General features: G+C 34.2%; 1 protein-coding gene across 2 annotated transcripts in view; it reads left to right on the top strand.

Moving 5' to 3' along the window:
- The first annotated feature begins 1,618 nt into the window (after positions 1–1,618).
- Positions 1,619–23,295, top strand: part of Glra3 (glycine receptor, alpha 3) — a 140,958-nt gene continuing 119,281 nt past the window's right edge. For both annotated transcript variants that reach the window (XM_005373530.2, XM_005373531.2), the window contains exon 1: positions 1,619–1,703. In XM_005373530.2, the coding sequence (XP_005373587.1) occupies positions 1,633–1,703 (71 nt within the window). In that variant the 5' untranslated portion in view covers positions 1,619–1,632. The remainder of the gene's footprint in view (positions 1,704–23,295) is intronic.

The following is a 23,295-nucleotide window of genomic DNA, read 5'->3' on the forward strand; positions in this document are numbered from 1 at the left end:
GGTAATTTATTCTTCCAATTAAATAGAGAACAGTAGGCATACCTAGTACATCAATTTCTTTTAAAATTTAATTAAGAAAAAAACTGAGTGAGGAAGATTAAAAAGACATTCTTGACGTGTCACTGAAACACTAGAAAAGTTAATAGAGTTAAAGTAGGACTTTCAGAATAATTACCTGAGGGAAGTTTGGGAAAAAGCTAAAATTAAAGGAATGAATAGTTTTATCCTGGCTGACAGCAAATAAAAATTCCCACTATAAAGCTCTAGGTACTGGTTTTATTTTTTTCAATTTCACTACTTTGAAATACCTCACACACACACACACACCCTTTCCTATCTTCAAAGACAAGACCCAGTGTGAAGGGTCATGGGAGAGAAAAGATAGAGAAAGAGGAGAAGAGGTAAAGAGAGAGATGAAGAGACATAGAGAGATTGAGATTCGAGATGATGAAAGCAAAGATTCACCGAATGATACTGTATGACCTAAATGTTCTGCTTGCTTAAATTTATTGTTAAAATACATAAGACAGGTTTAAAAAGTAGAAAGCACTATAGCTCTAGCAGCAATCTCTTGAGATTTCCCACTTTCATCACTTGAGAACCCTCCTTATGACGAAAAGCAGTTACAATGACACCAGTCAACATCATTTACTGACCAGAAGCTGGCTAGGCTTGCGAGAGGATTCTAGAAGCTGCTGATTCATCTGTTCTGTGCTTGTGCTCATGCACAACATTGCCTTAGCTGGGCCAGCTTTTGCAAGTGTGTGGGTTTACTGTGTATTCTTCCATAAGATCTGAGAGACAGGGTCCCACCCCCAAAGACCCGTCTTTATTAGACTCTGCATTTTGCAGGAAGGCAGGGTCTGTCTCTCCTGGTTCTGCTACCTAATCCACCAAACAGCTGACTCTTCTAAATCTCATCCCTAAGGCTTTCTTTCCAACTACCCCCCCACCACGCCCCCCAGTCGCAGTTTGGGTTTTACAATTCTTCCTCGCGGCTTCCTCCCTCGCCCTGCAAATTCTAGGCACCTCCTCCTGTTGTAAGTGGCCTGTCACTCTATCCCGCTGTGCGGTGGTGATTGGCTGACGAGACAGGTCGTCTAGCCTCTCCCCCGCCTCTCTTTGCCGCGCTGGGGTTTTTTCCAAAGGTGAAGAACGAGATTCAGACAAGCACCCCTTGAAGCAAGTGGAGAGAAGCATCCTTGGTTTGGCTATTGGGGCTGCTCTCCCTCCAAACGTGGGTCTGAGCCAGAAAAGACAAGCATTCTTCCCCCGCTGACAGAGCTACAGTGAAGTGTGGATCAGAACCTAGGCACTTAAGACAGACACTTCATTTCCCTCCTTCCCCTGCTTTCACTGTACAAATCACTTGAACATTTGTAACCCCTCGTCTCTCATTTCTGCTCCTTGCTCAGAAGGAGTGTGGAACGGAGTTTCAAGATTTGGACCAGAGGGTCTTCTAGCACCGCAGGGGAACTGGGCGAGGGAGCTGTCCGGGGTACTGAAACATCCCAAGCGTTGTGTTTCCACCAGCACCTTGCCGGGTTAGGAGGCAAGTTGTTATCTTTAGCTTTCTGATTTCCATTGCGCTGGATAAGTCTGTCTCCAGGATCGTGAATACCTCTTCGTATTATGGCCCACGCGAGACGCTTTCGGACACGAGTTTCGGGATTTTACTTCTGGGAAGCGACGCTGTTACTCAGGTGAGTCCATTTGTGTATTTAAGAGCTGGAGAATTCATTGAGCGCATTCATTAGAGTGTAGCCACTTGTTATTGAAGACGAGGAGAAATTTGCAATTCCATACTGACTTAGTGAAAGCACTCCAGATATTATATTATTTTCTATCTAAAACTGTCAAGGAACCTATTGAGTTCTCAAAACTAGGTAATTTTCCTTTATTTTTAACAATTCATGCATTTTTTAAAAACTGAAATTTTATGTTATTTGCAGGTGATATTATTCTAGAAAAACAAATTATTTCCAAAGCCTAGATTTTGCTCTTCACCTACTGCTTTTAGAATTTTAAAGGAATTGTATATTATCTTTTACTTTCTTTTCAAAAGTTATGAAACATTTACTAATTTGAATGAGACGTTACTTTTTAAAAGGCAGAAATATAGAACATAAGGATTAACTGATCAGACAAATTCTGAACGTGGGTGATATATCCAGACATTAAGAGAAATGAGCAAAAACTAAGGGCCTTTTTGGTACTATTTTGTAAAGACTTTGTTCAATAATACATAAAGGCAAGATCATATAAATTATTAGACATGTTGTATATGAAAATTTTTTTGAGGAAACCATTATATGAATCAGGTAAATTATAAAATTATTCTGACATGTCATTTTGTATTATTTTCCAATCATATAAGTATTTTGTAGTATTTTCTGACATGTCATTTTGTATTATTTTCCAATCATATTAGCTTCTTTTCTTGTTAGCTAAGTTAAAGAGGATATCAGAGTCTAGAAAGATAACTTGACCCTTGTTCTTAATCAAAAAATGTATAAAATCAAGATAATGTTCACAAAGATTTTTGAACCAGCAATATACATTTTATCATCACCACAGAATTACCAGACAATTTCTACTTGTTTGACTAACAAGCCTATCAGGAAGGTTGAAGTTAGGTGAGTAGTATAAATTATGGGTATACTTGTTTCCATTTGAAGTATGTGAATTTTTTTCCTGTAGGTATTTTTTCTTTTGGGGCTACTTTAAAGAGCATAATGCATCTTACAGAATGTCATGTTATTTTGATATGCTTGTATAAAAGCATCTTCTTGAAAAGGTTATTGTACTTCCTAAGTTAGTGATTTTACTCTGAAATAAGGTTTTGAGCTACTTTGAAACACTGTATTTTCAGTAAAAGTATTTTAACATGATTCATTCAATTTACAATTTTAAACTGCCAGAAATTTTACATTTAGTGAGTCACTGTGTGATGCTTTTATATTTAAGAAAATTTCATGGAAAAGCATACAAAGTTCATTTTGCAATTGATAGTGGACATTTTACCATAATTTCTTTTTTAGTATTTAATATCATAGGAGATAACATGCATTTGTAGTGAAATCACATTAGTTTAGTAGATAATACTTGATAACTGAAACATTTTGAGCAACAAGACCAATTTTTATAAGGAAATTCACCATGACATTTGTTACAGTATGTTTCTAGGCAATAATTTTCACCCCTGTATCCTCTGATTTGAATAGTTCTGTTAAAATTCACAAAAAGTATTTTAAATTGATGGTCTCAATAATAATTTATTTTTATTAATATGAAATGATTTTAATTAGAAAAGCTTTTTATGAATAATTCCAATATGTAACCCCTACAAAAGTAACACACCCAAGTGGAAGTTGATGTGATACTTTTGAATTTCATCAAATTTTCTTGTTTCTTTCATCAATCAAATAAAACTTCTCTTTTCCTAGACTGGCGTTTGATGAAAGTAGTTCATCATTATATGGAGAACTTTAGTCATATGTAAAACTTATAAATTTTCACTTTCAGGGATTGTCCTTGAAACTTGATTTGTTATAGTAAAGAAAGGGAAGCGCCCTCTATAGGAAAAGATTTATAAATTAAATGTCTTTATGAAGCTATTCTCTTTTCATTAAGTCTATTTGTAATATGATGATCAAAAAAAGTCCAAAAAGCAAGAGAAGGAAAAAATAAAGAGAAATAGTATGTAGCTTTCATTAATCTTATGTATTTGTTTTTAATTTAATTTAAATTTTATTTTGGAGTTTTGTTTTTACTTGAAATATAAAATTTATTCATACTTATGGAGGATAGTGTGGTTTTGATTAATTCATATATTGTGTGATGATCAAGTGGCAATATTGAGCATATCCATCACCTCAAACATTGATCATTTATTTGTGATGAGACCAAACACAATCTTCTCCTCAAGTTATTTTGAAATATATGTTGTAATGTTGTTAACCGCACTCACCCTATTAGTCTATAGTACAACAGAACTTATTCCTTTTATCTAACTGTAATGTAGAAACAAATAAAATTTTTGCCAGGCAGTATGCAGGCAAGAATAACAATCCCAAACTACCAACATTTAGAATTAATTTACTGGTCTGAAAATTCTTTCATAGGTTTTAAGATTTCATATTTTACTAGGATGTACATATAAAATGTGCATAAATAATTTAATTTTCTACACAAAGTTTCATAAAGGAAACACATCCAGGAGAAGAGATCACAAACCAAGAAGCAGAAGAGGCATTCATCACAGCCTGCCCCAGCAGGTAACCCTTCCCAAGTGTTACCACCCCAAAAGTAAGAACTCCCTTGACATACAATAAATGTATCTAAGTACATATTTGAGTCTGTTTTGCTTTCTGAACATTATTTTATATGATTTAACATATTTTAGAATGTAGCACAAACTTATTCTCATTACCATATGGTATTCTATTATTTGAGTACTACATAGTTAATTCATCCAAAGCCTTCTTTACTTATATTTGAGTTTTTTCAAGTTTTGGCTAGTTTATTGCTGCTTCAAATGCTCCTGAGAAGCTTACGTGGTAAACACACATATGTACTTTTAAGACTAGTGTAATGTGTTCAAGACTTGCTCTAGGAGAGGAATTGTATCATAAGATGGGAACGAACACGTTTGCCATCAATAGATATTGCCAGTTTTCCAAAATAATTGTATCTATTTGTATTCCTAGTGGCATTATGTGATAGATCCTTTGGCTTGCTAGTACAAAACCTGATTAGTATAATACTATTGTAGACATTTCTAGCATTTTCTAAGTACTATTGTATACCCACAGACTATAATTTTCTTCTTCTGTTTTGACTAATTTCTACATTTTAGTAAGTAAGTTTTATGGAGGCAAAATAAACAGGACGGAAATATATGTTACTATAGTACAATCAGAAGTATATAGTACCAAAATATGTCAGGTAAATGACATTATTTAAGGGAAGATTTTAAAGAAAATGATTCTTTCAAGAAAGGTGCAAAAATTGCAAAGATATAATAGAAATATAAATGTCCAAGTAGTAAATATTTTAAAGCTTTTACATTTTCTTCAGATATTGCTATTTTATTAAACAATTCTTTTATGGCTTTTCGGTTTTAGTTCTCATAGTAATAAAGAGCAAAACTTTGCTGTTCAAATTTTTGAAACGCAGATATATTATGATAATGAAGTACTTGCTAAATAAATTCCAAAAGCAAGAAAACTGTTAAAATTTCATTTAGATTGATTATACCATTTGTTACTTGAATAAATTATGGCACATCATGTGAAAAATTATAGTTGTATATTCCAGAAATCATGGTAATCAGAAACAAGATATTTTCTTGGTTTATTTCAAAAGGTATTCATTTTGGCAAAGAATTTATTGGTTTAGCTTTTGTGATGTTTTAGAGGATGAGAAATCTTTTTTAATGCTTTTGGAACTGTTTTCAAGTGTAACATGTTGAAAAAGAACATGTTTCAAAAAATCAGCTTTTACTATGGTGATGATTTATTACATGTAGGTACAGGAGCAAAAATCTATATAGTTTTTAAAATTATACAATACATAATAGTCTTCTTTTTCTGTCTGAAAAGTCATAAATTATAGAAGAATTACAGCTCAACTCCCTAATCAATCCCTCTAGCAGGTTAACTAGCAGACTCAGAAAACAGCTTGAAACTATTTCCTCCAATACAAACTTTGCTCTCCCTAAACTATAAAACTGTGTGGAAGATAGATCAATCAGTAATTATGTTTCACGTATAATGTTAAGCAATTCAATAAGATTCGTGTACCATATTTTGTGAACAAATTTTCACACTATGCACAGTCCAATAGGGATGATTAGGAAACCACCAATTCTTTCACCATGAACCTTACAGTCTAGAAGAAAATGCAAAGTACCAAGGGCCAAGAGAAACAAACAACGTTTGAAGGAACGTGGAACAGAGAAACCATGAAGGAGGCTTGGTCCTTGTGCAGAGCCATGCAAAATTCTTATTTAATGGTCAGAAAAGAGATGTGAAAGACTGTTCTGTGCAAAAGGAAATATTCATGGGTAATGGTGATGATCAAACTCAGCGGTAGAAATTCAATATGTCATTTAAAACGTTAAGGTATTCTACTAGCAAAAGCTTTTGAGTTGGCTACATAATAAGCCTGAAATAATATGGAGGAATAGCAACATCTTTACACAATTGATATGGATGGAATTTAGAGCAAATAATTTAATTATAATTGGGTAATCATTATTATAAGAAGAGTTCCATAATCTAGCTCAAGATGTCACTACAAATACCTTTCCTTTCTTGATAGTTTACCTCAAAATCAGATAGGGGCCAGATGCAATAGTGTGAGCCTAAAGTACCAGCTATTTGGGAGCATCCCTGGACCCCAGAAGTCCAAAGCAACTCTGGGCAACATAGAAAGAGCCCACATCAAGGGAAAAAAGTCACGATGCAGTTGATAACACTCGTGTGTAATAGTAAAATCTGTGCACCAATATGACAAAATTACAAGAAATTTTTAGTGTTTACTTTTTAATGTTTGCTTTAATTTGAAGACTGACATTTTATTCAGAAAGTGTTACCTTTTCATGGTCAAAAAGAATTTTTTCTTAGTACATGTTTGCAGTACATAAGTTTTACAAAAAAGAAATAATCAAAGATAATTTGAATTGTCCGAAGAAATGTCAACACTGAACTTAGTTATGTTTTGAGTTTGAAGTGCTAGTTCTGTGTCATATCATACATTAGGAAAAAGGGATCAGCATAAATGTAACTGCTAGAACTTTATGTTTTACAAGGAGTTTTAAGAAGAAACAATGGAAATAAAATAGTTGAAAATTACATTCATATGCAATTAGCATAGAACACTTTGAGCAGGACAAAGAGAAGTACTCTGAGAGCTCAGAGCTAAGTGTGAAAGTGGGACTGATCATAATCAAGCATACAGTAACAGATTTATCATAGCTTCATATATCCCAAGGACTAACCCTTATGAATAACATGTCTTTCCATCAATTTTCCATAGAACTTCCATTACTCTAACTTTAGCTAGTGTTATTAACTAGTCCACAACTACAGATGATAAATTTTAATTACTTAAGTTTCCTCAGGCAATATTAGAAAATCATTTTTAAAGAAGATGAATATTTTACTTTCCCTGACATCATAAATCAAACCATATATAGACTATATCCACCCTGATTCTCTCACCCAAGTGTTCTCTCACTCTTTTCTGTATAAATATATTTATACTTAGACTAACAGTACTTCATGGAAAGGAATCCATACATAGGCACAAGTCTGCTTGAAGATGTAGTGTTTTATGTTTTGGTTTGTGGTTTTGGTTTGGTTTCTATTATCCTTTCCTATGAGGAGAGTGATATATCTTCTAGCTTTTTCTAGATTAGGGAACTAGCCAAGAAAAGAGATGTGTCACCTCCAGACAACTGGGTCTGGAATGAAGGCAAGAAGATGAAACCAACTGTTTAGCAACAAACAGAAAATGTGTGAATAAAATAAGCTGTGCAGTCAGAGAAAATGAAATTCTTCTAGCAACTGCATGGTAATAAGACACATTCTCAGAAAACAGTTTTAAATTCTCAGATACAGTCAGAAGGAAAAAAGTGATAAAAATATATTGCTACATTATAGTGCCTTTCTAAAATTCCTTCAAAATCTCCATACTAGAAATTCTTCTACTATAAAATATTTTCAGTATTTTGTAGGTAGTTTAATGAACAAAACTGCTAACCTTAGTGGTACAATCAGGAATGACATGACATCTAAAGGTTGTTCACACTCTCTAGAAATTCTTATTGGATAGAAGAATTTCAAATGCGATGATGAGGAATTTATTATGATAGCATGAAAATATTTGCTATAACCAATCAGGAATTATGGCTATACTCTGATATATTTCTCATACTATTCTAAAATCATTGCCAGAATACGATGATTTTGCTTAAAAATGGTGGTAACTGGTGCATTCTACATTTTATTTCAATTTAAAAATCTTTGGACAGCATTTTTAACAGATGGTGATCCCTAAACTTCAAAAATTCCCAGCAGTGAGGATACCCTTACCTTGAGGGAGAATATTCACCAAACGGTTCTAATAAAAATTTAATTCTATATTCTCTTGGCTAAAATGAACTTATAATTCCCACATATACCCCCATAACATATTATACTTTCCTTTGTGGATTTTTCCAGTCCACTTACGGTGAGATTCTTTCTCATGAAACTTGTGCATGCTGTATAGCTAAGGCATGGTTGGAAACACTAACATTGTCCAGGCTAGTACTGCATGCAAGACGCTTGGAAGCTCCAACTTCGTAGTGCATGAGGAATTCTACCAGAATCTGGAACTTGGATAGAAACGTATGGAGCATTGCTTACAATCCAAGAGGTGTGCCAAGTACTGTGAAACAAAACCCTAACTTTTAACAATATATCATTGCAGAGGAATGAAGGTATGATGTAACTTTCAAATTCATGTTTTAAATTTTATGCAAATTTTCTCTGTCCAAATTGCAACATCTATAGGTATAGGTCACTTCTGAGCTTTGTTTTACCTCCACGGTGTTTAATTAAATTTCATGGATGTAGTACTCAAAAAGCAAAAAGTCAATCTGAGGTGACCTCTACCCATCTCTCACATTTATCCCTTCCCTTTCATCCTTCCATCTGCACTAATGGGTATTAAGCCCAGGGCCTCTGCATTTACTCAAATCCCCAGCACTTTTATATTTTTAATGTTAACCCAGGGATATATTCTATATTTATTTATGTACCCTCTATATATCTACGCTTCATACATTAAAAGTAACATTTTTTCTCATCCCTTCAAGAAAATTAAAGCTTCTGCCCAGGCCTGTAGGGGTGATAATACCCCATGGTAAAATGATTGCTTTTCTATCATGATGTTTATTAGGCTGAAATTGCATGGTTTTACCATTTGGAGTCTTAACATAGGAATAAAACATGTACTGTAGTTCATTATTTTGAGTTATCATAGGGCTTTGTTTTTTGATGATTTTTGTTTTGTTTTGTTTTGTTTTGTTGCTGTACCAGGGATTGAACTCACAACCTTGCGCTTGCCAGGCAGGTGCTTATGCCACTGAGCTATATCCCCAGCCCGATCATAGGGCTTTGTAAAATAAATAATTGATATGCTTTATCTATTAAGACTACTTAAAACAAGTTAATCCTAAAAACCTTTTAAGAATTTAGAAATGTCTCTTTCCATAATACATATGGTTTTCAAAAGCTACTGAGCTTTCTATGAATAAATTTCAAGTCACCACCTCTCTTACTAATGTCATTGCTGGATGATTTTTCATAAATTTTTACTACTCTTTATACCAGAGTCTCATTTACAGTTATTTTTATGACTTAGGTTCAGCTCTACTTTCATTTTTGAAATTAGGCAAGTATAGAAGCTTATATTCCATTTGAGGATTGAATCATAGCTTCCATGAAGCAGAATTTCAGCAGAGAGTATACAAGTGACGCATATCACAAGTGTGTAGTCATTGTCTGAGTATTCCCTGAAGCTAAAACTCAATTCTTGGGAGCAAGTACAATAACATTCTAAGTTCTATCTCCAGGGTTTAACAGATTATCCTTTACACCAATAGGGTCCATTAATTTTTGAAACAAAATATTTTTTTTATTTTTCTAAATGCAATGTAGCAATTTTAAATGTACAATCATCTTCAGGCATAACCAAAACACTATGTTATCTTTCTTTGCTTCTACTATTCTGAGAATATTGGTGAGAAATTTGGTATAGGTTCTTTTCTTTATGACTACTTTTATTTGGGATAATATACTTACTACTCAACTCTTATCTGATTTTTTCATGTAAAATTTTCTAGAAAAATTGTACTATTTTTGTCCACCATGTCACTATTCATACGCACTTCGATTGTTCCCATATGAAATCCTTCACATCCTCTACCATAAGAAGTAATGCTGAGCTTTCATGTTGTGATGGCTTCTCATTTAAATATTGGCAAAATGTATAAAACTTCATATGATAATAGTTGTATCAAATCACTATTTCATGTATAAAATGTTCTTATTGCTGACTTTATGTAAGACATCTGCACTGAGACAAGAAAGTATGACTAAATGCTGTATGTGCTAATCAAATAAAAATCAACAAAATATTGATATGCGTTCTCCAGACATAATATTTAAATGTCCATTGTGGTACTTTCTTAGTTCATGGATCAAAATCACTGATAAAGTTTTAATTACCTAGATAACTTGGGAAACTTTGATATTTTGTAATTTTTAAGTACTTTATTCACCTATCTGCACTTAATACTTAGTTCCAAGAGACTTGGTGCTGACAATTAGTTAAAATATGGTCATGAATAACTACCAATATTAGTAATAATTATAAATACTAAGAAAAATGAATTCCTTTTTGGAATTGAAAGGAGTATAAACCTCTTATGAAAAAGAAAGAAATTTAAATAGTCTTGAAATGTTGCTAGAAACTGAGTGAGCAGAAAAAGGGAAGAGTATCTGAGGCACACAAAGTATTGTTAGCACAAGCAACAGTTTCAATGCGAAGTGGAGGACATGCTGAGATTCGTAGGGACATTTCTACTGCACACTCCCCAAATTGTCATTTGAAATAAATCCGCACTTTATGCTATCCTAAGACTAGCTTCCCAGGGACAATCTACAGAATTATTTTAGGATGTTAGAAAATATCAATAAAAGTTGAGTTAAACAGTTCTCTCTATTAAAAATCATTTCATTGTCATCATTAACTTGTAAGGGAAGAACATAGCTTGATAAACTATATTTACTTATTTGACTAATAACAATACATATGTGTATATATATATGTATATATATATACATATATATGTATATATATGCTAATTTCTGTCACTTGAAATCTGCTTGTTCTGTATATCAGAAGCATAAGTACTGAATTTAACTAACCAAAGATTAAACAAAAAAATTTCAAGAAATGATTTATGACTTTTCAAAATTTTATGTTAAAAATGAAGGTATTCCTGGAAAAGAATAATGACGGAAGCACTGGTAAAATCCTAACTCAAGAATATAAAGCTAACATATTTATATAAAGTACTTCATTATAATAAAAGTAATGCTTTAAACAGTATTTCTCTTACTTATTAACTTATGTTAAGAGGCTTATATTTAGTGTGTTAAAATACTCCTTTTCTTTGTACAGTATTTCATTGTTTAGTACAATTAAGTGAACCTTGTGTCCTTAATTTGCCTCCTGTTTTATTTACTGGGAAATAAGCACAGCAGAGGGTGACATAGATTGAACTGTTAGAAATCTGCCTTCTGTTTCATGTTGTTATTCCATAAAGATCTTCTAATATTTGAAAGGATTCTGGAATTCTTTCTTCCCTCCTAAATCCCTGGAATGGAAGATAGCTCTTTTTTCCTGTAAATCTTAGAGAGAGAATCATCAAAGACATTGACTCTGCTGCAGATCTCTGCTGGTGCTTTCTGAGACTATAGTAGAGAATTGTATCTTATATGTAGCCTAAATATAACCCCTAATAATACACATGAACTTAAAATTTTGCTGTACTTCAAAAGCCCAGTGTGCATGATTCTCTATGTGTTTTCATAGCTATTATATTTTCAACTTAGAAGAGCAAATATTACACTACAAAAGCTTAATTAATGTGAAACAAATATCAAATTCCCGAAACAACTAAAATTCAAGATAAAAAAATACTAAAAATATGACATTTATGCCTTTATAAGGAGTATATTTTAGATATTCTCTAAATTAACTAATCTTGCATTCTACCTTTTCACCACATGCTTTTGTGTGCACATGCAAAAACAATAGGAATCTCCAGAGAAGTCTCAGGGTCAAATCACAATTCTCTCTTTGAAGACAGACTGATCTTTCTTAGACTGACAACTTTTAGTACACTACCTTTAAATTATAATATGTAGAACTGTATATATTCAGAGTGTATTTTAAAAAGTGTAATCATCCCTCTTTAGTACAACACATATACTCAGCATTACAACTATAAATTCTTTTTTAGTTTAAGATTGGTGGTCTTTATTACAAATCTCTTTTTATTTCTAAATTCTATTATAGTGATAGATATGAACACTATTGAACTGCAGAGAAATAAATAAAGTATGAACACAACAACCCTGTACTGCCATGTTAAAATAGATTAGGGAGGCTGGGGATTTAGCTCAGTGGCACAGTGCCTGCCTGGCAAGCGCGAGGTCATGAGTTCCATTCCCGGTACCGGAAAAAAAAAAAAAAGATTAGGTTTATCCATGAGTGACAGGAAGTGCACAATGTCATTGTTTTAAGAAATATTTTTCTCTCGTCAACAAAAAGAGAAAGAAGAGAAAACCAGTGGCAATGAGAAGACTCTCACTGGAATGGGGGTTTGCAATCCTTTTATCTTCTTATTTTGCCATTTTTAATGTGAGATTCCTTCTTTGAGATCTGAGATAGGATGTCCTCACTCTAGTCATCATACTGGCTTTCTAACCATTAAAATAGAAGAAGAGGCTTCCTTTGTCTTGTTTTGTTTCTTGTCTTTTTTGAGAGCACTGAATCCTAACCACTAGACCACCAGGAAGGCACTTCTTGTCTTTTTGAGACAGGGTTTCATTACGCAGTTCAGGCTGGCTTGAACTCACTTTGTAGCCCAGGCTGGCCTTGAACACACAGTGATCCTCCTCCCTCAGCCTCCTGAGTGCTGAGACTATAGGCATGCGCCACCTTGCCCAGCTGAGGCTTCTTTTGAAAGCACTTCCAAAACTATTAAAGATTTCCCAGTTTCTCTTTTATGTTTCCACGGGAGCAGGTTCTATTCAGTTAGTTGTAATTCGAAGTGCTACCTTAAATTCTTGGAAGTGCCTAAAGAGGAGGGCAAGGTTCTCTAGATACTGTTTTGCACACTGCTCTGTGGAACCCCATCCTTAAATGAAGCCAAAGGAACTATTGTGAGTAGAGAGGAGCATGGTCAGATTGTGTTTCAGATATATCACCTGGGAAGTAATATGGAAAGCCAAGAACACACGGTAGTTGTGAGAAAGGGAAATACTGGTGTCAGAGAAAATTCATGGTCTGTGCAGTACAACATTTCAGAAATGGAGAAAATGGCATAGCTACAAATGACCAAAATGAACAAAGTGAAAGCTTGTCCACTAATTACATGGTAAAATGAGAGAGCAGCATGAGATAATAATATTTATAATATGATTTTGAGTAACTGGATGAATGATAGTGCCATGTCAAAAATAAAACACAAAAGAAAGAATAGTTGTATAGACAGGAATGATGAGTTCTTTCCTGTCTATCTCTCTATCATCTATCTATCTATCTATCTACCTATCATCTATCTATCTACCTATCTATCTATCAACCTACCTACCTACATTCCTACCTACATGTTTTCCTATCTATCTACATCTATCTTGAATGTGACACCTATGAGTTCTCAATTTAATGGAAAACTTCAGGGTAGAAGTAAGAATACAGGACCTGAAAATGAGTGAGATGGATGGCTAGGATTCTATAGCAGCATCTTCCAACAGTTTTCACAGGAATATTTCACACATGGATGTTTCATTCAGTTGCAGTAAACAATCCAGCCTGCTCACTTGCAGAGATCCGTAGCCTATGGACTCCTGCTGCCTCAGCCTCTGTCTCACACATCAAAGCTCAGTTTTGGATAACTCAGCACATCTATGACCCCTGAGGCATGCAGATGAGGAAAATTCTTCCTGGCATAGGACATTGCTATTTAAACACCACAAGAAGAGTCACAACAATTTTGGCACTCCTTAGAACTACAAACTACACATTTTAACAATGATTTCCTGAGTTGGAATTTGTATTCTAACAAGCTTTGCAAATGACTGATAAGCTCATGCATGCTTGAAAATACTGTTGTAAGAATGTCATCTTCTGAGGTACGGGCAGAAGAGAAAATACTTGGGGTGGGGGATAAAGTGAGTAAGAGGAGAAGATCTAAAAGGGGGAGTGTGGTCATTGTTGTAATGTTTGCTGGCCATGTGGCTTAAGAGCCTTTGCAATTAATATGGAAAAGTTTTTGAGAGACTGGCTGAAGAGGCAGTGCCTGTGTGCTGCAAACTCTATGGGAAACTCTGGGTGAAGCCTGGAAAATCAGAGCACTGAGGGAAATGCTGCTGGTTAAGATGAAGCTCAGGAGGCTTCAACTGAGAAGCACTGCATTGGCTGCTGGATCCCAGGTAGTATACTGAGCTTTGGAGGAAATTTGATCTACATTTTGTTTGTGTCTAGAGATATTGCCGGTAGGAAAAAGAAAAATTTCAGCGTAGTCTACTGTTGGGAAGGTGGCATGGTTGCTGTTGAGAGCTTGTGGCCAGATCTGTGTTTAAAATTAAGACTGAAGAGCCAGCAGAGTAATATGAAACACTTGGCCAGAAGGGAGACTGTAATGGAGCTGTTGGTTGAAAGGTTGAAAATGAGAATGTGGTTGTTAAAAAACAGGAAAATGGAAAAATGAACTGAAGCCTTTCACCTGAACGTAAGAGTGTTTTGAATTGCAGAACATTCCCATTTTTTAGGCTTGCCATGCTCTGTTTAAAAAAAAAAAACAAACAGAATTTTTTCTGTTTGAATTCCTGCAATTCAAATACACTCTTTTCTTCAGGTGAAAGGCTCCAGTTCATTTTTCCAAATTCTGTATTTTTTTTATTGTTTTTATGTTGCTCTGTGTATGTCTGTGTGTTCATGAATATGCCTTGATTCTTTTATCTTCAGAAATAAAATTTTAAAAAGTTACTGGGAAGTAAAGACTACGATTATAATAGCTCTTTTAATATGTTTTAAATGTTGTTTTTAGATATATGTTTGTAATCAGGTTAATTATTCAACGTATTGTGTTTTACCCTTGAATTTGGGTCCTCTTTATTTTGCTTTTGGTGTTCAAATGACTACAAAAAGAAAAAAAAATGTACATATGTAACTAGGCACACAGCAACACAGAAGATGGTCCTATCCATGTTGCTTATGGCATCATGGCATGGCTGAGCTGCAGTTCAGGCTCACGGAGGAAGATAGATTCACCCATCACTCTGGCAAAGATGAACCTGAAATCCAGAGATATGGTCTTTGTTAAAATCACACTAATTATGGTAACAGAGCCATAAGTAGAACCCACACCATCTAATTAAAAACAATATTTATGCATTTCTTTGAATGAGCACTGTTTTAACCTAGGGTAGCAAAAATGAAATGTCACTCATGAAAGCATGAAATGTGACTCGTTAAAATCACAGGAGGATTTTTGACTAATTTTTCACTGGAGAACTATGAGACTCAGTTTCAAACATTTTAGGCCCATTATTTGATACTTGAACATCCAGGCTGGCAATGTTGCCATATATTTTTCACTCACACTTCGGAACTATTTTCTTTTTCATTTTGAAATGGTTAGCTTTTTCCTATAAACCACTGTCACTAGGGATTTTGTTATACTTTATTAAAGGAAAACATAGCTTCAGCCAATACCATAGAAAATTACTTCTATAACACAGAGGTTGTCTGAATCCTTTTGTTACCTGGGTAACAGTAAACATTTCACCTAAAATAGGCATATAGATGGAAAGTTAAAACAAAAAGGGACAAGTAAATGGCAGACAAGAAGAAGAGGGCTGAGGGAAAAAAGGAAAGAAGGGTGAGCCAGTAACTAACCTGTATACCAGCTTTAGGTGTAATGTGAATATCAGTGGTTGTATCTTTTGAATATAAAAGATACGACCTTCTCTAGTTTTTGCAAGTTTTTCCAAGAATATACTCCAGTAGAAATTGTGAGGTATAGTACAATTTTCACTAGAGGGAAATTGAGTTACACCATGCTTATTGCTATACTTACCATTATTTTTACTATTTCCAATCATCTTTTGCTTTATTAATTGTTTGTTTTATTTTGTTCTATGCCATTTCTCTCTCCTTAAAATGGACAGACAGAGGTGGGGCCTCCTGAACCCCAGAAGAAAATGCTGCTTTTGCTCTTCACATACTTAGAACCCTTTCCTTTAAAATGCAGCACTAATTTAAATATTTGTGAGATGTGATCAAAACAAAATTTTAAAAAATTAGTTCAGTGAAAGGCATGTGGTCATTAATGCCCCGCAAAATACTGACCCTGTTTGATAACCCACACATCTCACTCTCTCGTCACTTTCTGGAACAGTGTACAGTTTATATTTGCAACAACTGTTATGAAATAAAAACATTGCAGTGTGTCTACATTCACCTTATTCGCTGGCTCTGGCACCATGTGACTTCTGGCTCTTCCTTGAGGGCAACATGACCAGGAAATGTACATGTTTTGAATCCATTTAGGATATATCCAGGCAGTCAGGACAAGGCAAATAAAAACACAAAAGAGGACTTCCAGAACTGCTTTAGAAAGTGCAAAGACAAATTGGATAAGTGTACTCAACAAGAAGGGGAATATTTTGAAGATATTTAATGACAAGGTGTTTTATATTGTATAAATTTTTAAAATTTAAATCTCTACCATAGATTTTCATCAATCCTCACGTAGTTACACCGATGAGAATATGTACCATAATCTGAATGGTAATGATTTAATGGCTGATTTAAAAAATAGAGAAAAGCATTCACTATGAATTCACTTCAATATTATGTATATATCACTTTTCTACTTATTATAAATCCACTTTAATATTCTGTGTACATAGGGGCTGGGGATATAGCTCAGTGGCATAAGAGCCTGCCTGGCAAGTGCAAGGTCATGAGTTTGATCCCTGGTGCTGAAAAAAAAAATAAAAAAAATTCTGTGTACATCAATTTTCTAGTCTAGAGATTCTGGAGATTGGATTTTTAAATTATCATACTTTTATATCTTGAATCTTGCCCCCCTGAAAATTTTTAAAAGTTCATTTATTTTTGGAAGAAAAAAATAGCTGAAAAAAGGAAGAAGAAAAATTCAAAATAAAGTAGTTTATTTTGGTCTATTGTTTCCTCTGCAAATGCAACAGCTGAAATCTGAATCAAAAAGATAATTTCAAATAATATTGTCTTGACTGGTCAGATTATTTTTCTGAAGTTGCTTTTTTTTTTTCTTTTTTTTTTTTTTTGCACAAGGCACACACCATCAGATTAAAATGAAATTTCTAGTGTTTTTTTAACCAGATTTGTAAAAATTTTAAAAATCAAATTTTTATAGTCTGGAAATATTTTGCCAAACAAGATTGAGAAAAGAAACACAATTCTTGATCACCTTTTTTCTCTTTGATTTCATATAATCACACTGAAATTATCACTAAAAACATCCCTGAAATTATATTTGATGATCTTTTCATAAATTAAGGTATACTGCTATTAAAAAGAAAAAGTGTTATTGAGTTGAAGTTTAAATGAGTCATTCAATATCAAATTCAACTCTAGAAGGGCTCCAGAAACCATAGCATAGTAGTACTAACTGTCACATATGTATCTAGTTCTTCATGAAACATTATATGACAGAGTTTCTACTATCACCCTCAAAGTTTCTATGCTAGTAGAGCTTATGGTTTGGAAGTATCTTGTGTCCACACCATGACACTGCGTGGTATGACCACATATGTGATAAAACCCATGGCCCATGAGAATTTGGTGTAGGAGGCGTCATTTCTGTGTCAGGCAACCCAGGAAAAACAACACAGAAAACATGATAGTTTAGCAAAAGAATCGACAAAATTCCCCTAAGCAAAATGTTGCAGTCAAACCCGAGTGATCAGGCCACACTCTCAATTCTGACCATGCTGCTGCTGTTTCTGCAATTCCCTGCTCCTTCTTCCGATCAAAGGAAAAGTATTACTACTGCTCCAAGTCCCACTACTCAAGATTTCAGCTTCCAAATATTGGTTTGTTTGGTAAGCTAACTGTTTTAAAAGTCTATTATCCAACAGCACAGCATAATTCAGTCAGGAAAAATTTTCTGATAAGTTTTCTATGGAAAAAATAAAATGGAGGTGGTAAAGACTGTCCTGTGTGTTTGTGTTTGTATGTGTTTGTGTGCTATGTCTGTGGTGAATAAATACAACTTCCATAAAGAACATTTCAAATGACAATGGGGGTGGGATAAATGGTCAAGAATTAGGTTAGGAGAAGAAGTCTTAGGATAAACAGTCTTACAATATTCAGAGAGAAAAAAAAAAACTCCTTTTCCTAAAGGTAGGGAACAGTAGCAGAACTTGTTAGAAACATCTTATTGTATGTGATTCATCTTTAAAAACCATCTCCTACTTCACTGATTTGAGAAGAAAGAGTTAATGAATACATTCGAATGTATTTCTCTGAACTGATGCCACCCTGGGGATTGAGAACATAATTGACATTTCTTAAAAGTTGTGTTTGCAGCTGATAGTATAATGATAGATGTGCAACAACCACAAATTTGCATTTATAATTTTGAATGTAATCATTATAAGCATTAAGTAAAATCACTTTAAAGTATTTATGTAAATTTAATTCTACTTAGCTTTAATTACTTAGGTAGCACACAATTAGCTTTTCAGTACAGAAATTCAGATACTGCAGGTAAATTCCAACCTCACCTTGGTTACCATTACCCTCTTCATTCTTTCCTTAGAGATGATGTCTGAAATAATTCAAATGTTTCCTGCCTGATTTTATCTCATATATTTATATAAATCTATGGAACATGAAGGAATACTGTTTTTTCTGTATTTTTTAAAATTAAAAATATTTTACTTAGGGGGAATCACATAGTCTATAGGTTTCCTCTTAAGGACAGACTTCCACTGAGAATTTGTTCAGGCGCCTCTCCAGTACTGAAAAGAGAAATAAGTCTCATGTTCAAGAGATTTAGGAGGAAGATCTGGGCAGGTTCAGCTTCTTTCTTCTCCCTTTGGACTTTAACTAAGGAGGGGTTTGCATGCGTTACTCCCAATGCAGTGTTAGGAAGTCAGCATATTCTCAGATATTGGACATTTTCTCTAATATCACCTCATCGGTTGTAAGGTCATCTTATGATCTTAAATCTCGAACACTTTTAAAAACATTTCTCCAATTGTTCCAGAATTCATGTGTGTATAAGAGAATTCAAAGCTAGCTTTGAATCCCACAGATTCCAGGGGTATACTAAAAATACTGTTTTGTACTTCCTAACTTTTCATTCAATGGTATGTCTTTACTTTGTTTCATAAAATATGGAATAATCTTAATTGTTTGCTACAGCAGAAATCCAAAAAAGATTATATTAGAGATTATAAAAGCATATTTATAGCAATTTAGGTCATTTTTTGTTCTTACTAATACAGGTACATTAAATAGTGCTGGGTCATAAAGAAAATGCCTTCATATTTCAAATATAGGTAATTAAATTTTCCCTAAAATGCCTATATGAACTTCTATTTACTCTGCAAATTAATGTCTAACTTGTATTGTATAGGGTAGTTTTATCAAATACACTAATCAGATCTTGATATTAGTAAACATTCTAAAATTTTACTTGTAAAAGTGGTATCTATTCTTAGTTTAGATCAAGTATTACCTGATTACCTGGGTTTGAGTATGCTGTTTTATGCTAAATGTTCATTTCCATTTCTTTTTTATACATCTGTTATGGTTTGTGTCTGGGTGTCCCCCCAAAGCCACATGCGGTCATGGGGCGGGCTTTTAGAGTTTGATTGATTATGGGTGTGAGAGCTACATCTGCCCTGGGGTGGATAGTTTGCTTATGTAAGGGAGAGGAAGAGGCTGCTTGGGGCCATTCCTCCCTTGTGAGTGCTTGTTGCTTTGCTGTGTTCTGCTGCCATGAGCTGTAACCCTCTGCCAGGTGCCACTCTGCCTTGTAACCTGCCAAGTACGGACTGAAACCTCCACAAACTGTAAGCGAAATAAACTTTTCCTTCCTTAATTTTGGGCATCAGGTATTTTGTCCTGGCAACAAGAGAAAAGTAACCAAGACAACATCCCTTAGAAATATCTGTTAGCAATTCTTTCACTGGATTAATTTTTAAAGTGACTTTAAGTTTTTATATTATTCGCATACTAATGCTTTGTTAGACATCTAATAAATAATTGGCTTAGTTAATTTTTTCATGCTCTATCTTTTCACAGAAAAATTTTTAGTATTGATGAATTACTTCAATGATCGTCAAATCTGAGACATATTTTCTCTCTAACTCTCTCTTGAATCTATTTGCTTTTGCTTCCACCAATTTACTAAGATGGCATTTGTGCACTTTTTTTTTTTTTTTTTTTTTTTTTTTGTCTTTTTGAGATAGCATCTCACTATGTAGTCCTGGCTGACCTTAAACTGACATTTTTTCCCAGGCTGTCATAGAACTCACTGCAATCCTCCTGCCTCATCCTCCTGGCTGTGGGGATGTTCACTCATTATTGACCTACACTGCAAAATGAAATGGTTCTCAGTCCTCATCTTATTTGACCCATCCATGACTTTGTGGCTGATCTCTTCCTTTCATAATATATTTACTATAACTGGTTTCTAGGACACCACACTCCACTGGTTTCCCTGATGTCTCACTTAATGCACCTTGCTAGTGGGCTTTGCTATTTTCTTTTCTTTTTGTCTGTTCTCCATTGTAATTGTCTTTTCATGACTTGACCTTGTCTCAGAATTTAAATATCATGTAATTTGTGGTAGAGCATATGTAGTTTGACAAAGCTCACTGATAAGTTAAGGTACTAACTATGTAGTTAGTTATGTAAGTCTGGAGGCTTAAGGGATAGATTTGGAAGATATCTATATATCTAGATCTATTTCTATATCATCTATATCTGTATGCATATTTCACTCATTCACTCAGTAGAACAACGTCCAATCCTGCAAACTCCATTCATTGTCAGAGCCCTATACAGGTGTAAGTTGTTTTTAATCTTTTATTCTGTATTTCTTACTGTACCTTTTCCATTTTTAGATATGTTCAGATACACAAATACTTGCCACTGTTACAGTTGTCCATGGGATTCAGTACAGTAACTATATGTAGCCTGGGAGAAATAGGCTGCACCATTTAGGTTTCTGTAAGGACAGCCTATGCATTGCCCCAGTGATGTATTTCCAGACTGTCTCCCTGTTGTTAAACACCATGTAGCTGTATGTACTTCATAAGCCAGCCAACATAATTCTTTACAGATGAAAAGTATGTCACGTCATGTGTCTTCTAAATGCCTTAAAATCTTCCACTTAAATCAACATAAAAATCAAGTGTGTCTCCACATGCTTTGGTGCAACGTTTAACTATTTGATCTGCTTCCCCAATACCCTTTTCCTTCTTTATTCTAGGACTCATAAGCTGTCTTTCTGTCTGTGAATATCCAGGCATGTTCTGAATGTAGGATTTAGCACTAGCATTTTCCTATGCCTGGAATAAATATTCTTTTCTCAGCTCTTTATGTGGTCAACTCTCTAACCTCTTTCAACGCCTGGATGAAATACCATTTTCCTATTAAGTATCATCCTAACTGCTCTATTTAAAAATATAATAGATTTCCCACAGCCTGTCTCTCCTGATTGTCCTTCATTCTGCTTTTCTCTAACCTTTCTTTCTTCCAGCATAACCTACATATAGAATTTATAATTTGCCAGTTTCCTGGTTCATTATTTTTCATTCTACTACAATCTGAAATCCATGTGATAGAGGATTTTGGTCCATTCTGTTTATTTCAGAATTCAGACCCCAGAACAGTGTCTCAAATACTGTACATTTAAAAATATATTTAATGAAAATGTGTGTGAGTATCAAATAAGATCAGACTTTCTTGAATTTCTGTTTTGCATATGAAGTTCTCTTTTATACCAAGTCATAAGCAAAGTCTTTTATAGTTCCAATCTTTTCCTTTGAAATCCTTTTCAAAGTAAAATTTGCATGTGGTTTAAAAAATCAAATGGCAAAGAAGGAATTTTAATTCTGTTTACAGAAGTCTGTGGTTCTACTCTTATTGTGCTTCTTAAGAACAACCATTTTCTAATGCGTGTGTTTTCCCTACTCTGATGATTATCTCCATATATCCAAGCCATGCTTTTATGACATTATTGGTTCACATTTTGTCTGCCTTTAATTCTACAGTGTGTCTTCTGTCTTACCTAAGTGTTTCTTTGACATATATTTTTCTCTCACATTGTCATTCCTATGGTTTTGCCTTTACTCTATATTCCCAGATTCACAGCACTCCCCAGGAAAATCACCTTCCTCAAGTTCTCTAAGGCCTCTGCAGAGGAAATTACACTCTTGCTTTTTTAAGTTGCATCAATTCCTTCCATGATTGTATATCTGGGTTACTTCCTCATTTTCTACAGCATATTCTCAATGACTTTGCAAAGAGCGTTTATGCAGGCAGATTGTTCAGTACCTCATATTGCAACTGCTTACTTGTTTTTCCCTTGACTTACCTCGGCTGGAATATGGGGTTGAAAATACTGATTTAAATAACTTTTTTTGAACACTGAAGATTGCAAGGAGCTCCTCACACTAACCTGTATCATTAACACTTTTTATTTTTTTATTTTGGGACAGGATCTTGCTAAGTTGCCAAAGATAGCCTTGAACTTCACATCCCCCTGCCTAAGCCTATAGAGTAGCTATAATTGCAGCTGTGAGCCGTCACGTTTTCCTTCACCCAGAATTTTAAGGTTTTATTTTATGACATTAGAGCAATCCCAAAGCTAATTACAAAGTTTAAAGCCATTCTAGTCTTTTGCATTTACTTCTTTCTTCAAAGTCCTTAAAAACATTTTCTCATGTTTAATATTTAACAATTAAATAAAAGAGACACATTTCTTTACTAGTTCAACCTTCATTCAAATTAAAAAACATTTCATTTTTTTAATATTTGGAATTTATTTATCTTCATGTTATGAAATAAGGAATCAGGCTTTCTTAGTTTTTTCCAATAGACTGCCGAGAACATACAATACCTTGGGCTTGTTCTAGTGATTCTTTCTACCTGAAAGGTTTTTCTCTCCACTCCGCGTTCAGCTCATGTTTAATTTCACAGAAACTGTTTACTCATCTTCCTACCCAAGATAGACTCCTACATTTATCTCCTATTGACCATACTGGCTAATTTCTTTGGAGAACTTAGAACCAAATCTGAATATCTTAATAAGTTATTCATTTGTTATTGTCTGTTCTTCTACTAGAATGTACATTCATTGACCACAGAGACTTTATTGATGTTTTTCTCCACTGAGTCCAGAGTTTTGAGTGTTTCCTGAAATGTATTCTTAAATATATA

The sequence above is a fragment of the Chinchilla lanigera genome, unplaced genomic scaffold, assembly GCF_000276665.1.
Source record: "Chinchilla lanigera isolate Chin_1 unplaced genomic scaffold, ChiLan1.0 scaffold00002, whole genome shotgun sequence".
Lineage (NCBI taxonomy): Eukaryota > Metazoa > Chordata > Mammalia > Rodentia > Chinchillidae > Chinchilla > Chinchilla lanigera.